Source organism: Myotis davidii, unplaced genomic scaffold (genome assembly GCF_000327345.1).
Source record: "Myotis davidii unplaced genomic scaffold, ASM32734v1 scaffold27, whole genome shotgun sequence".
Taxonomy (NCBI): domain Eukaryota; kingdom Metazoa; phylum Chordata; class Mammalia; order Chiroptera; family Vespertilionidae; genus Myotis; species Myotis davidii.
In genome coordinates, this window is record NW_006297821.1 from 2,105,012 (window position 1) to 2,121,020 (window position 16,009).

The 16,009-nt window shown below is 41.3% G+C and overlaps 1 protein-coding gene across 1 annotated transcript in view; it reads right to left on the reverse strand.

The window, feature by feature from the left end:
* Positions 1 to 16,009, reverse strand: part of PARL (presenilin associated, rhomboid-like) — a 23,211-nt gene continuing 7,202 nt past the window's right edge. Inside the window, exons 5-10 of the mRNA XM_015570407.1 lie at positions 8,633 to 8,728; positions 8,176 to 8,325; positions 6,449 to 6,519; positions 4,676 to 4,777; positions 4,439 to 4,536; positions 1 to 320 (exon numbers count right to left, since the gene is read on the reverse strand). Coding sequence (XP_015425893.1) covers positions 209 to 320; positions 4,439 to 4,536; positions 4,676 to 4,777; positions 6,449 to 6,519; positions 8,176 to 8,325; positions 8,633 to 8,728 — 629 coding nt within the window. The 3' untranslated portion in view covers positions 1 to 208. The remainder of the gene's footprint in view (positions 321 to 4,438; positions 4,537 to 4,675; positions 4,778 to 6,448; positions 6,520 to 8,175; positions 8,326 to 8,632; positions 8,729 to 16,009) is intronic.

Genomic DNA, 16,009 nt, shown 5'->3' on the forward strand with positions numbered 1-16,009 from the left:
TTTACAAACTAGAGTATAAACCTTTATGTCACAACATTGTCAGTTCACTTTCTAGTGAGACATGTACTGAGGACACAGTTTAGAATTCTGGGAAAGCAGAAGCCGGTGTCTTCCAGGCAGGAGCACAGACGTGGTCACTCCAGGGCCGATGTGTTCCTGGGGCTTCCCGGCAGCAAGGACCAGATGCACCAGGGTCGTCCAACCCGTCTTACTTAGAGCCACCTCCTTTTTTGGGGCCATTAGTCCTCATTTCATGCCAAATTTTTACTAGAGGCTCCCTGTTCTTCCAAATGAGTTCATGACCGTAAGTAATATACCATCTGGGAAAAAGAAAAACAAAGCAGGCCCACATTCAAACAGTATGACATACACAGGCTAAGCACCATGATGACATTTACAAAATTAATGCCGCGTCATTTACTATCTAGCTTGTTAAAGTAGCTGATTAATTTATGTGATATATCCATGATTTACCTTTAATATTTGGAGTATGTAAAGGGTCGAAGTAGGGTGGGACCACATGGGACTGAACTGAGAAGTGTAAGTACTTCACACACACTACTCTGGATTCACCACAGCCCTGCAAGTTAAGCATCACGTCTCCTGTTACAGACACGAGGAGGCCACGTCTGAGAGAAGGTAATCTGCCCAAGGTGCTAACAGCTTCTAAGTGGCCCATCAAGGACTCACCACCAGGTCAGACCAATTCTAATCCTGGTAAGAAAATTGAGAAATAGAGCTGACTTACTAGTGATGGCTAGTTTAAATGTTTCGCCATTTTCCACCTGGCTACACAAAGGGTCGTTTGCTGATCCAAATTCTACCCATCTTTTAAAGTACAGTTCTAATCCCCATTCTCCTGTTAAAAAACTGCCTAAAAGCAGCCTGAGCTAAGGAAGATGAAACACTGACAGGTTTAGTGACTTCACTAGCTCAGGTTGCACAACTAGGAATCACCAGAACTGAGACCAGAACCCAAACTTGATTCTGAAACCTGTGCTCTAACCACTGCCCACCGAGGAGCACAGAGTGAGGGACCAATGAGAAGGGCCTGCTTTTGAGAAGCTGACAGGTCCAGGTACTGCAAGACCAGGTGCTCAACCTCAGGGCAGCGCAAGTTGAAAGTGTGACTCAGGGGCATCTACCTCTCCTCCTGGGCTGGGGGAAGCTGGGAGGGTTCCTGGAGGAGGTGGGATTGATTTGAAATGGCTGTTAATGAAATTGTTTATTACTGAAACCTTTATTTTTGTCCTGGTTTCCCCAGATTTCTTGTCCCCTGAGGGAAAGACCAGATTTTGTTGATTTTTGCATCTCTAAGACACCTGACTGAAAAAAATGCACTATTTGCTTTACATGTGTATCAGAATAGCAGTTTAAGGTTTTAACATTTTAAATGTTCTGAGTATTTTTTTAAAATTTTTTTAAATATATATTTTATTGAGTTTTTACAGAGAGGAAGGGAGAGAGATAGAGAGTTAGAAACATCGATGAGAGAGAAACATCGATCAGCTGCCTCCTGCACATCTCCTACTGGGGATATGCCCGCAACCCAGGTACATGCCCTTGACCGGAATCGAACCTGGGACCTTTCAGTCTGCAGGCCGAAGCTCTATCCACTGAGCCAAACCGGCTTTGGCCTGAGTATTTTTATTATAAGTGGTTGACTTTGTACCTAATTTTTAATATTCAATAAAAATAATTAAAATCTGATCATAAAAAGTCACCATTACCATTTTGAAAAATTAAGAAAACCAGTAAACTCACAGAAAGAAATTTATAAAAACATGCAGCCAGTGTGGCTCAGTTGGAAGGGTGTCACCCGGTATACTGAGAAGCTGCCATGCCCTGCTTGTGGGCTCAATCCCCGGTAGGGGGCATGCAGGAGGCAGCCAATTGATTTTTTGCTCTTACATCAATATTTCTCTCTCTCCCTCTCCCTTCTTCTCACACTACAAAAATCCATTAAAAATATTTTTAAAAGCATGCAAATTAATGGTCATGTAACAAGATTTTGGGTTTAGAGTCAAATTCTGTGGTAAACTTAGAACAAGAAAGAAAGTATCACTTTAAGATTCAAATGCAATTGTAAAACTCTTTCAAGAAATGACTCATTTGCCCTGACTGGTTTGGCTCAGAGGATAGAGCCTGCGGACTGAAAGGTCCCAGGTTCGATTCCGGTCAAGGGCATGTACCTTGGTTGCGGGCACATCCCCAGTAGGGAGTGTGCAGGAGGCAGCTGATTGATGTTTCTCTCTCATCCACGTTTCTAACTCTCTATCCCTCTCCCTGCCTCTCTGTAAGAAATCAATAAAATATGTTAAAAAAAAAAAAAAGAAATGACTCATTTGTCAGAAACTCTCCATTAATACCGTGTTCTCCCCAAACATTTTTAACCTACTTATTTCAAGCAGAGTCAAATATGTTAATCCTACCAGAACACCTTTCTGATTATAATGTAAGTTCTAATGTAAATTGGTTATTCCACTAAATTTAAATTAGGAAGACACTACAAAACAACCAATTTCTGGGTGTCTTTTTTTTTTTACAGCCTCAGTCTGGTGTGCAATCTGAAACTCTATCTCTGCAATGACTTTGTGACCTTGAACGAGTGCCCTTCTTTAAGGTAAAAAGGATACCTCACAGGATTTTAAGAGTATTACACACATCCGTCTGTAGCTTAGGCAACCGCACATATTCACTCGTCAGCTATTATTATTGCAGCAGCACGAGGTGAAGAACATAAAATTTGGGGAGGGACATAAAGTCAAGGAAATGTGCGGAGGATGCTAATGGAACCTTTCTATTTATTAGCAAGGACTTCTCTATCTGAAGATGTTCTGGATGTGATGAGACAGAGTAAATACAACAAGTTGAAATTACAAACAGCAAAGAAAATGGATTCCTCTGCCTTTCAGATCCTGGACTTAAAATGGAAAAAAGACACCTAATTATAGTTCAGAAGAATAAAACCTGCTGGGGATAAGATCCTTTAAGTACACATGGAAGGATTCAGATAAATTTAGAGTTCATAAAACAGAATGCTTTTTCATAAGTCTTCGTTTCTCATGCTGTAATATCAGGTCAGTGTCTACTATTTATAATGTGCTGATGTTAAAGCTAGAACTCACACATACTATTCTTTAATCATCACTAAAAATTAAAAATGGCATAATGGCATTTAATTCTACCGCCTACTGGGCAAAACTGCTCCACTGGGAATAGATTCTTCTTTTCTAAAAAAAAAATTTAAAAACTTCAGTTTTCCCATTGTCATGAAACAAAGTAAAAACCAAGTAAAGGCAAAAGGCAACATTTATACAAGAAAAGATAGGCCATCAGGGGATCCAGCGCATCAGACGGACGATAACTCTGCTAAAGGGACTCTCCTGGTCAGAGGGCTCCAGGAGTCCTGGGGAAGTTGTGTGACAAAGACGCTACATACAGAACGTCCACTGTCTGAAGCAAATGTGAAGGACCTTGTGACCACAATGCAATTATATTCAAGTATGATAGGGCGGAAGGGCTCTGGAACTGAGTTCTGCTAGGCTACTTAAGAGCAGTTTGACATTTCTAATTTAAGAGCAAGAATTCAGTCAATATAAAAATACCACCACTGCCCTGACCGGTTTGGCTCAGTGGATAGAGCGTCGGCCTGCAGACTGAAGGGTCCCAGGTTTGATTCCGGTCAAGGGCATGTATCTTGGTTGCAGGCACATCCCCAGTAGGAGTTGTGCAGGAGGCAGCTGATCGATGTTTCTCTCATCGATGTTTCTAACTCTCTCTCTCAAAAAAAAGGACACCTCTTAAAAAAAAAATACTACCACTGTCTCCACACCTCACTTCATGAAAATACTGCTCCAAGTGATGGTCCATATCTTCCCGTAGCAACTGAGCTCATTCATAGAGGTAATGATAGTGTAACGTGAGGTAGTAGCTCAGTGCCTGCCATGTAACAGATGCTCAGAAGTGGTTACCACTGGCCTGTCACGCAGTGTGCATGCACGCACACGCTCACTGCAGGCAAAGCACAGCTCTGCCCACTCGGCGTCTGCCTAGCACCTGTGCGATGGAGGTCAGGGTGGGGTCTGGGCAGGGGAGAGGAGGCCTGAGAGTGGGGAAAGGAGATGATAGCCCAGACTGGGGGCTGGAGAACAGTCTCCAAAAGAGGCTGGGAATCATGACAGGTGAGGAGTGGGGGTGGCCTGAGGTTAAGGGTAGGGTAAAGGCACAGTCGGTCTCTCTCTACAAGTGACTGAGGCAGGGGCAGGGCTGGTATTCTCATGTCCCACCTCACATGTGAAACTGGGTAAGGCCAAAGCAAACCATGTTGAGGATTCCTCGCCCTCCCAAGCCCACCTGCCCCCGCCTTACTCTGTCTTCTTTAAGAGGAAAATGACCTGAAAAAGCCATGTAGCAATCAGTTACACTCAAAACTTACATTCCAAAGAGAGCTCCCCCAAGATGTGCTGCATGATCAAAAAATTTCCATCCCAGGATCATTCCAGCTGTATCCATGGCAATAATGGCTTTTAGGGCCTGCAAGCCAGCAAAAAAAGAACATAACTGGTACAACTTTGGTTCCTTCAGCACTGACATTTCTAATTTAAGGGCAAGAATTCAGTCAATATAAAAACACCACCACCATCCCAACACCTCACTTCATGAAAATACTCACAGTCCCTGCGGTGAACGTGAACATCGGGAGAAAGATAATGGCGAGCCTCCCCTCTGGGATCTTAGTGCAGACAGCTGCCAGGACCGTCATGATGGCGCCTGACTGCAAATGGACACACTGGTGAGACGCTCAGCAGGCAACTGCTTAGTGACCTCAACATCTAAAGCAGAAGTACTTTCCAGAAAGCTAACAAGCCACAAGTTTCTAGGTGAGCACAAAGCTTAAAAGTTTCAGTGACTGCCCTGGCCGGGTGGCTTAGTAAGTTGCAATATTGTCCCATATACCAAAAGGTTGCGGGTTCAAGCAGGGTCAGGGTGAGTGGGAGGCAACTAACTGATGTTTCTCTCTCACACTGATGTTTCCATTCTCTCTCTTTCTCTATCTCTCTTTCTCTCCTCCCTCCCCCCACCAAAAAAAAATCAATAAAATAGCCCTGGCCGGTTTGGCTCTGTGGATGGAGCATTGGCCTACGGACTGAAGGGTTCCAGGTTCAATTCCAGTCAAGGGCACATGCCTGGGTTGCATGCAGGAGGCAGCCAATCAGTGATTCTCTCATCATTGATGTTTCTATCTCTCTCGCTCTCTCCCTTCCTCTCTGAAATCAATAAAAATATATTTTTTTAAAAAGAAAACATATCCTAGGGTGAAGATTTAAAAAAAAGCATTCAGTTACTACTGTACAAAATATTGGGCAAAGGGGTTAAAAAATGGGCAAAGAATCTGAACAGACATTTTCCCAAAGACATACAAATAAATGACCAACAGGTACACGAAAAGGTGCTCAACATCACAAATCATCAAAACCAAAACCAGGTATCACCTCACATGTGTTAGAATGCCGTTCATAGAAAGGACATGAAGTAACAGGTGTTGGCAAGAATGTGGAGAAAAGGGAACCCTGTGCCCTGCTGATGGGAATGTAAACTGGTGCCGCCAATTTACTTCACTGAGCATAATACCCTCTAGGCCTGTGGTTCTCAACCTTCCTAATGCCGCGACCCTTTAACACAGTTCCTCATGTTGTGGTGACGCCCAACCATACAATTATTTTTGTTGCTACTTCATAACTGTAATTTTGCTACTGTTATGAATGGTCATGTAAATATCTGATATGCAGGATATATTTTCATTGTTACAAATTGAACATAATTAAAGCATAGTGATAATCACAAAAACAATATGTAATTATATACGTGTTTTCCGATGGTCTTAGGCGACCCCTGTGAAAGAGTCGTTCGACCCCCAAACTGGTCGCGACCCACAGGTTGAGAACCGCTGCTCTAGGTCCATCCATGTTGCTGTAAATGGCAAGATTTCATTGTTTCTAATGGTTAATTCTCCATTGTGTGTGTGTGTGTGTGTGTGTGTGTATGCTACATCTTTATTCATTCATCTCTTGATGGCCACCTAGGTTGATTTCCTATCTTGTTGGCTACTCTTGATATGTACTCTATTCCAGTAAGCATATATAAATGACCAATAGTTAAAATTTATAGCCTCAAATTTACAAGGCTTTAGAAATGTATAAATTCTAAATTAGATATAGATTAGTTAACAGTTAATAGAAATAACTGTTTCAATGCTAATTTCCTGACTTTGATAACTATGTGGTCCTTCTGTAGTTAACAGTAGGGTGAAGGGCATATAGGAACTCTCTGTACTAATTTTGCCACTTTTTGTAACTCTAAAATTATTTCAAAATGAAGTTAAAAACTTCTGTAAACTTTTAATTTTATCTGTAAAATTAAAATATTTTAAGTTAGAAATACTTACTGCTCCAAGTGATGGTCCATATCTTCCTGTAGCAACTTTACACACATAACTGACAAAATTGGAAATAACACCTGAGAAATAAGCACATTTCAGTCATTTTAGTGAGGTATCACAGTGTTTCCCATTTCTGACCTCCACGCACAGAGACGAACAGTGCGGGGACCCAGCTGGGTCATAGGAGGTGCAGGCATGTCTCACTCCTGGTATTTTACAGGGAAAGGAAAGCCAGACCGACAGTACAACTTCCTGAGTAACAGAGTCATTTACTTGACCTCTCAGTTACCTTTTTCCTCATCTATATCGTGAAGTAAAGAGACTAATTCCAAACTCGCCAACTGTCTGGGAATCCTCTGGGCTGCATTCCAAACACTAAATCAGAACCCTGCAGTGGGACTGCAGAGTCCTTATTTACCTAGCTCACCCACTGATTCTGCTGCAGACTTAGATAGATGGTCCTTTACAGATGCCATTGCCTCCAACATCACCTGAGCTGAGTGTGGCTCATTTATAAAAACAACTTCCAACAGAGCAGGTATTAATGGCACTTAAAAGACTCTTTGACCTACAATACAACTAATGCTTGGGGGAAAACTACACCCTTATCTTACCCAGAGAAACCACTCAGCTTCTAGTTCTGAGGGACTAGATGAACACGAGTATTTGATAACACTAATTAAGTACTCATTCTGGGCCTTGTGGTAGATGCTTCTATTTAATCTTTCTACATATCATTATCCTCAGAGAGGTATATAGTCTTTTCTGTAACATCACACAGCTGGTGGCAGAAAAAAATATCTAAACCTAGGTCTTCCATCTCTAAGCTCACTACAGAATAACTATCAGATATCCTGCTTTAAATGAAGGGATTTAAAAGATGAACTTTTATACTTTATGGCTTTAATTAAGTACATTTTACAAAGAGAGATAAACAAAATTTAACGAATCAATTCAAGTTAGCAACATCAGGAACCTGGAATTCTGCCCTACCACTTCCTGGCTGAAATAAGGAAATGATGCTACCTCCTGGACCACAACCAAAGTGGGTCCCTGCTACCACGTACGCTTGCAAGAATAAACTCATTCCTGACAATCTTACAGGAGAGCCCTGGAAAAAGCCTTCTGGAAGCTGAACACACTGTGGGAATGCGCTTAAGGTTACTGAATAAAGATTCAGATGACTGCGACAGCCGGGAAGTCTAGGAACTATTTATCTGTAAAATAAAGAGACCAAGCCCAGCCGGAGTAGCTCATCAACCTATGAACCAGGAGGTCCCAGTCAGGGCACATGCTTGGGTTGTGGGCTTGATCCCCAGTGTGGGGCATACAGGAGGCAGCCAATCAGTGATTCTCTCTCATCATTGATGTTTCTTTCTCTCTCTCTCTCTCTCTCTCTCTCTGAAATCAATAAAAATATTTTTTAAATAAAATAAACCAAGACCTAGTGACATAAAAAGGACATGTTTAAGTTCAACACAAAACTTTAACTACTGTTTAACTTACTAATTTAAAACTAAACAGTAGCTAAATAATTCACAGTAAGAGAAAATCTGCAAAAGTGAAGCAACAGCCCCACCAGTCTGTGGTCGTCTTCTGTGCGTACAACCTGAGAAACAAATGCATACTGAGCACTTCCTGTGCGTAGAACATGGCTCTAGTCATTTCCTTTGTCCCTTCTCCACATGGGTGAGTGAGTGCGCTCTGCAAAGCCCAGGAATAAAGCTTGTTACCTGCAGATAAGTACACGGCCATGAACTGCTCCTGGCCCAGGATGTTCACGATGCTGGAGGAGAAGCTCCACAACACATACATATTTGCTGCCATGTGAAACAAGGAGAAATGACTGAACGTGGACAGCAACATTGGAGAACAAAGGACCTCTAGAAGAGAAGAAAAACACAGATTGGTAATCGTGGAACATACCCCAGTAAAAATAGTCTATTTTAGATTTCTTCATTATTATTGTGAAATCAAACATGGGAAACAAAAACAGAGCCAGTTGTGGTACCCAGGACATAGCAGTAAGAAAGTGGAGGCCCCTGTTCTCGAAGAGCTTACAGGCTATCCTCTGATTTTCCTTATAACTGTTAATAAGAACTCATCCTTTTTATAAAATTCAATTAACATAAAGCATATTTCTTTCATATTACCTCTACCTCAAAATAAAATCACACAAGTCAGACTTACTTGAGGCTGGATTGGATGTGAAATATCTGATCATTCCCCGCTGTAGAGAAGGTACTCTCCATAAACAGAATACAAAGACATTTGCAGCTATGATACCTACAAAATAAATATTTATAACTTAGGATAGTTAAAAATAAAAGCAAAGAAAGTCTGATTAGAAGTCCACCTGAATAAGATTTTCTACCACAACTATATAAAAGTATTACACACTTGGGGAGAAAAAGTGAGCTAAGGATTTTAAGTATCAAAACTGTCACATGTTGGTAAAGTCAGAGAATTCCTGAAAAATCGCAAATGCTCTAGGAGCTAACTTCTCTCACTCAGATCCATAGTTTACTTCTTCACAACAGTCTACTCTTCTAAATCAATAATTAGATCTATAATTACTGTTTAGTAGTGGCCAACCCATAAACAGAAATAATGTACAGACTAGGTCCTCTGGCGAAAGAAAAACTATGTAACATCACTTCTTTTTCTACAGAGAATGGTACGCTCCTTAAACTTAGGGATAGCTTATGAAACATCTATATATTATCTATGTAGATGAAGATCCACATGTTTGAGAAAAATACATTGGCTAAGAGTTCAGGAATAATGTGGAAGATTTATGCAGTTGCTTTTAAAAATGTTTACATTTGGGAGTTGGGTCATTTTCATATTTCTGCAAGAACTGATGTTACCAGAACTACCACTCAACTGAGTTGGTTTATTTAATGACAGAATTAACAATTTAGTCACAAAATTATTAGAGGCTGGATTGGATGTGAAAACTACAAACTTTGCCCGGCTGGGTGGCTCAGTGGTTGAGAATCAACCTTTGAACCAGGAAGTCATTCAGGGCACATGCCCAGGTTGCAGGCTTGATCCTTAGTGTGGGGCATGCAGGAGGCACCCAATCAATGATTCTCTCTTATCATTGATGTGTCTCTCTCTGTCTCCCTCTCCCTTCCTCTATAAAATCAATAAAAATATATTTTTTAAAAAACTACAAACTTTAAAACTACATTAATTTTATGTACCACAGCTCTTTGCACATAGTAGACACTCATCTAATTGAATTTAAAAAAATTGAAACATTTATTCATTCCTCAGTCTCTTTAGGCAACAGGCAACTAGCCCTTTCAACATCTACAATCATAATTAGGACTGCTTCCAACCTTCTGGTAAGAGGATTTTTTTAGAAGATATTCATTGTTCAGACCCTGCCAGCTGCTACATCTTGGAGTTACCGCTGGCTTCCATATTTGCTCACTCTATAAAGCTCTCAGCTACTCCCTGGGTTCCTAGTCTCTCCAGTGTTTGCTCTCCTACTTGAGAGTTAGGTACAGAAGGAAACTTCCACTTTCATAGATTCTAAGATGTTTCCCATTTAACATCTGCAATCAGGATGCATCTTACAATTGGTGGAATGTCATAGGTGAACTGGAAGCATTTTCCCTTTCTCCAAAGTAAATTAAATGGTGTTTACTGGTATTGCATCTAACTGACTCCATTATTTTTATCAGATTCTTATTAGTGGGGACTGTGACAGCTGTTATACCATCTTTGGTAACTAACTGGAACTCTTTCAAAGATGGTGAGAGGGACAGTATTTATGAAAGGATAAGAAAAAGGACTCATAGCAAGGTAAGTATGAGCACTGTGTATGTGCGTCTCCTAATGAGGCGCCTGGAACTCTAGGCAAGGCGGGTGAGCAGAAGGGCAGAACCTCCTCAGATGGGAGGAAAGACCTCAGGGGGCTAGCCTAAAGGAAGTGAGCAGTGATTACTGTGGTACCTGGGGTTCTTTAGTTTCTTTGGGGTGAGGTAAATACCTTGCCTTCCCAGAGAACTCTCTTAGGTCTAAGTTGTACACAGTGACTGGGATATCTCAGGGTAAAGAAGACCAAGAATAGTTTTGCCTAGGTTTCCAACGATCAGAAAGATGCAATCAGTCAGAGCTTTGCAGTTGCTCCAATTGTGATTCAATGCAAAGAGAGCAAGATAGGGCCCCTGAACCTGGCTGCCAAGGTGAAAATGGCCACAACTATTCTGCCTACTCTGCCAGTTCCACAAGCTCCTTCAGGTTCCTTCCAGAAACCAGTGACAGCACACATGCCTGGAAATCACAAGCACCACAACACTGTAGGGAAGTAGAGAGCATCTCTGGCTGTAGAGACTACAACTGGGGAAAAGACTTGAAAAAAGGAAAAATAACCACATATATCAAGGTCAACAGTAGTCAAAGAATTAACATTGCCAAGTTTTCAACCCAAATACAAGAAACCTTTCTGGTAAATTATGACAGAACTGGAGGCCTGGTGCATGGCATTCATGCACTGGGGGGGGGGGGGGGGGGTGTTTGCCCTCAGTGTGGCCTGCATCCTTTCACAGTCCTGGAGCCCTCGGGGGATGTCCAACTGATGGCTTAGGCCCGCTCCCTGCCTATGCCGCAGTTGGACATCCTTAGTGCTGCCGCAGAGGCAGGCTGCTACGCTTGGCAGCATGGCTTGTGGCTGAGTGGCATTCCCCCTGTGGGAGCACACTGACCACCAGGCGGCAGCTCCTGCATTGAGTGTCTGCCCCTCGGTGGTCCGGTCATTCCGCAGTTCAGTCGATTTGCATATTACCCTTTTATTATATAGAATATGGCCCTGGAACACACTGTAGTCCAAACTCCTCACACTTCATAGACCAGGGATCTATGGTTAGACATCCCACCAGTAAACTACCTAACAAACATACCCAAATCATGTATATGAACCACTATTATTCATTAAAAACACACTAACAAATTAAAAAGAAATGAGAAAAGTAGCAGGTATTTTCTTCTTTGCATATCCCATTTTGAAGGCCAATTATAGCTGAGAAAACTGTGGCTCTAAGAGGTACAAGCTTTCAGAGAGCCAAATTTAGTGGCCAAGCCAGAATTTCTAATCCAGAGCTCTTTCTAGTAGAGACATGGGTAGCCAAGAGGATTTCATTTGACCTTGGTCACTCTAAAACTTTGGACACCAGACAAAGGTCTTCTTACCAGGGAAAAAGCATAGGCTGTTCCCAGCAGCAGGTGAACAGAAAAAGGTGTGGTAATCCCTGGCCTATGAAGCAGCGCAAAGGTATGGGTGAAGGAGTCCAGTAGAACTGACTCTGTGCTAATTACCCTATAACCTGAGCAAGAGGTCTAACCTCTCAGCCTCAGTTTCCTCTTTTGTAAAATGGGGGTAATAAAATCTACCTTAAAGAATTGAGTGATGACTAAATGAAAAAGTATGATTAAATATAGCAGTCACACAGTGACAGCCCAATAAATCAGCAGTCGCCAACCTTTCGAACCTCACGGACCACCAGTTGGCAACTGCTGCAATAAATGAAAAATATAGTAGAAAGGAAATGGCCTTTACAGGTCTGAATCGTAGGTATGTCACTTAATAGCTTTGTGGCCTGTAGCATTTCACCCACTTCAGTTTCCTCATTTATAAAATGAGGATAATACTCCTACACCTCATGAAGGTTGTAGTGAAGCTTAAATAAGATAGTACATGTACCTAGTATGCAAACGCTCAAAGAAGTACAGTTTCTTCCAGAAGAAGTAAGAACATAAGGAACATAGTTAAAAATAAAATGGCAATAAGTGAGTACCTATCAATAATCACTTTAAATGTAAATGTAAATGGCTTAAAAGCTCCAATCAAAAGACAGGAATTGCTAAAGGTTTCTACTTATATCTCCATTTAGAAGGAGTGTTACCTACCTCCACTTGACCCAGTAACTTCATGGATAAGCTCAGAGCTATTGATTTGGGAAGATTTCTGCTGCCTCAGTGCCTACCTTTACCAAAAGTGATGGGTTGGCCCTACTGGTTTGGCTCAGTGGATAGAGCATTGCCCTGCGGACTGAAGGGTCCCAGGTTCAATTCTGGTCAAGGGCACATGCCCGAGTTGTGGGCTCAATCCCCAGTAGGGGGTGTGCAGGAGGCAGCCAGCAATGATTCTCTGTCATCACTCATGTTTCTATCTCTCTCCCTCTCCCTTCATCTCTGAAATCAATAAAAATATTTTTTTTAAAAAGTGATGCACTGGATTACATCAGTGAGAATAATGAAGTAAAGAAATCTCTCCTTCATAAAAAGTTTAAAAATTGGCAAAAATTGTCAGAATTTACTTTTTCAGAACTCTGCAAACTAGCCAAAGACTTGCAGCAGCCCAGTATTTAAGAAAAATGGTAGAATCCTGCTAAGAACAGTGAGCTTGAGGCATTGTAACTTGCCTAGCTATAAGTTATCCTTGAAAACAATCCACTCTCCTAGTGCAGCCTGGCAACCAACAGAGGTAACAGAGTGGACCTAGAACTCTTTCAAAGCCTCATTCCTAAACAATTGTTATCATCTGACCTATCTGATAATAGTTCTCTGGAAGACCCCACCCACTTGCAAGGCAATCGTCAATATTTGACCTGCCTGGGAGCTCAAGTACAAAACCCCCTTTCCAAGAGGGCGTTTGTCAAATACAATTACAGGCAAATGTTTTAAGTTTGAGGCTGCCTCGGGTGAGAATAATATTTAGGGCAAACAAGAGATTAAACAAAGCCACAATCTCTTCCTATTCTGTGTAACACTCAGAGAACATCTACAAATCCAAGGAAAGAGAGCGGCACAAGTGAATCTGTCACCCCATAGATCTATTCTCAATTAAAACCAGGGCTGAGCTAACCTCCCTTAGGACCAGAATAAGGAAAGCAATCAGGAGAGCTAAGCAAGGTTAACAACTGGTACCTCTGAAAAGAGACAAGAAGTAACTAAAGCACTAGTTTGTTAACCATGAGAATCTTAGTATGTGGTTAATTTATTATTAAGCTTCACTACCAAATGTTATAAAATTAGAATCACTACTACCAGAATAATTACTTCACACAAGAGAAGCCTGAGGTCACACTGAACCTTTCTTCAGCCTTTAAAAGTCACTTAGCCCGCCTGGAGCTCCTCTGCTCCCGGCAGCCAGAACCGAGGGGTAGAGTAACCCTTGGTGGCCCGGGGGGCGGGCGGCCTTGCCCGTCCCGGTGCCGCGCGAGGCACAGACAAAAAAAAGGATTTAAGATCATTAGAAAGATCATTCACATTTATGTGGTTCAAAGCACTTTACACTCAACGTTTGTCCTCTACTGCTATGTTCTTCATGTCAAATAACTAGATTTTTAAAACTTGTTTTATTGCTTAAAGTATTACAAAGAGTATTACATATGTCTCCTTTTTTCCCCGCCCTTAACAATCCCCCGGCCACCCCTACCCCCCAGTGTCTTATGTCCATTGGTTATGCTTATATGCATGCATACAAATAACTAGATTTGACTAAAGGAAAAGCAGGCTAGGCAAAAGAATTCGGACTTTTAATTATATACCGAAGATAATTTTTAATTATATTCTTTGAATAAATTATTTATTGACATGAGAAAGGCTTTAAATTCTGATCACAGGTTTCCTCAAAATTAAATGGCATAAAATCTTCATCATCTTCAAAGAATACGAGGTATCAACTAATTTTAAGATACTTTGAAAATATCAAAGATATCAAACTTTGCTATCTGCCCTGACCGGTTTGGCTCAACGGATAGAGCGGCGGCCTGCGGACTCAAGGGTCCCAGGTTTGATTCCGGTCAAGAGCATGTACCTTGGTTGCGGGCACATCCCCAGTGGGGAGTGTGCAGGAGGCAGCTGATCAATGTTTCTCTCTCAATGATGTTTCTGACTCTCTATCCCTCTCCCTTCCTCTCTGTAAAAAATCAATAAAATATGTTTTAAAAAAACAAAAAAAAAACTTGGCTATCCTAAGGGAGTTAATTTTGGATACTTTCAGAAAACAGGCACACCCACAAAAAACAAAACAAAAACCCAAACCCATTAATTCCATTGGGAACAGATGTGCTATTACAGCTATCTTGAAGTCATTTTTATTAAGATCTCACTGACTAATCAGTCTACTTTACGACGACATATCTTTAAAAATCTCAACCCTTTGACTCAAGATCCCACTCAACAGATTTTAATTGAGTGCCTTTACTGTGTGCAAGTTATGTGCTAGGTGCTATAACCAAAAGAAAAATCTCATTGATGTCCTCGAGGATGTTACATGTAAATTATGTAAGGCAGATTCTGTTATAACTTATTAAAAGGTGCAATGAGTTCAGAAAAATATGCACTTCTTGTAGGAAGCAATGTCTGAACCATAAGCTTGAAGACTAGATCAGGTACCAATGAGGACACAGAAAAACTGAAAGTTAAACACCTTTTCTCCACTTAGGTACAGAAAATTTAAGAGTATCATTTGGTCTAGTCATATTTGAGAAAAAGCAGTATTTTGCTATTTCCCTAGGGCAGTGGTCGGCAAACTCATTAGTCAACAGAGCCAAATATCAACAGTACGACGATTGAAATTTCTTTTGAGAGCCAAATTTTTTAAACTTAAACTATATCGGTAGGTGCATTGTTATTAACTTAATTAGGGTACTCCTAAGGCTTAGGAAGAGCCACACTCAAGGGGCCAAAGAGCCGCATGTGGCTGCGAGCCGCAGTTTGCCGACCACGGTCCTAGGGAGTTATTTTTTTCCTATGTGCACAATTGTTCAAGAACTTTCAAATCTGGCCCTGGCCAAGTAGATCAGTTGGTTAGAGCATTGACCCAATGCACCAAGTTTGCAGGTTCGATCCCCAGTCAGGGCACATCAAGAATCAACCAATGGCCCTAGCTGGTTTGGCTCAGTGGATAGAGCGTCAGCCTGTGGACTGAAGGGTCCCAGGTTCAATTCCGGCCAAGGGCACATGCCTGGGTTGCAGGCTTGATCCCTAGTAGGGGGCGTGCAGGAGGCAGCCAATCAGTGATGTTTCTCTCATCATTGATGTTTCTATCTCTCTCCCTCTTCCTTCCTCTCTAAAATCAATAAAATATATATTTTTTAAAAATCAACCAATGAATGCATAAATAAGTGGAACAACAAATGGGTGTTTTTCTCTCTCTTCCTACCCCTCTCTCTAAAAATCAATAAATGAAATTTTTTTAAAAAAGGACTTTCAAATCCATTTCCCCAAATTTCTCAAATAACTAAGTTCATATAATAAGTCTCAAATAACAAGTGTTATCCTGAAGAGTCAGATTTGTCTTTCTATAAAAATTTACAAAGAGTAAAAATTATCATGATGATGTGCATGGCATGCTTAAATTTAAAGAGGATTTTGTAAACAGCATGACACAGTAAAGAGAAAATCGCTTTAGAATCAGACAGACCCAGGTTTTGAACCTTGGTTCTACTACTTACTAGCAGTGTCGAAAAGTTCCTTCTCTGAAAGCCAGTTTCCTTATCTGTAAAAAGGGAAATAACTAACCTGTAAGCAACCTTGTGAGGTAGGGAA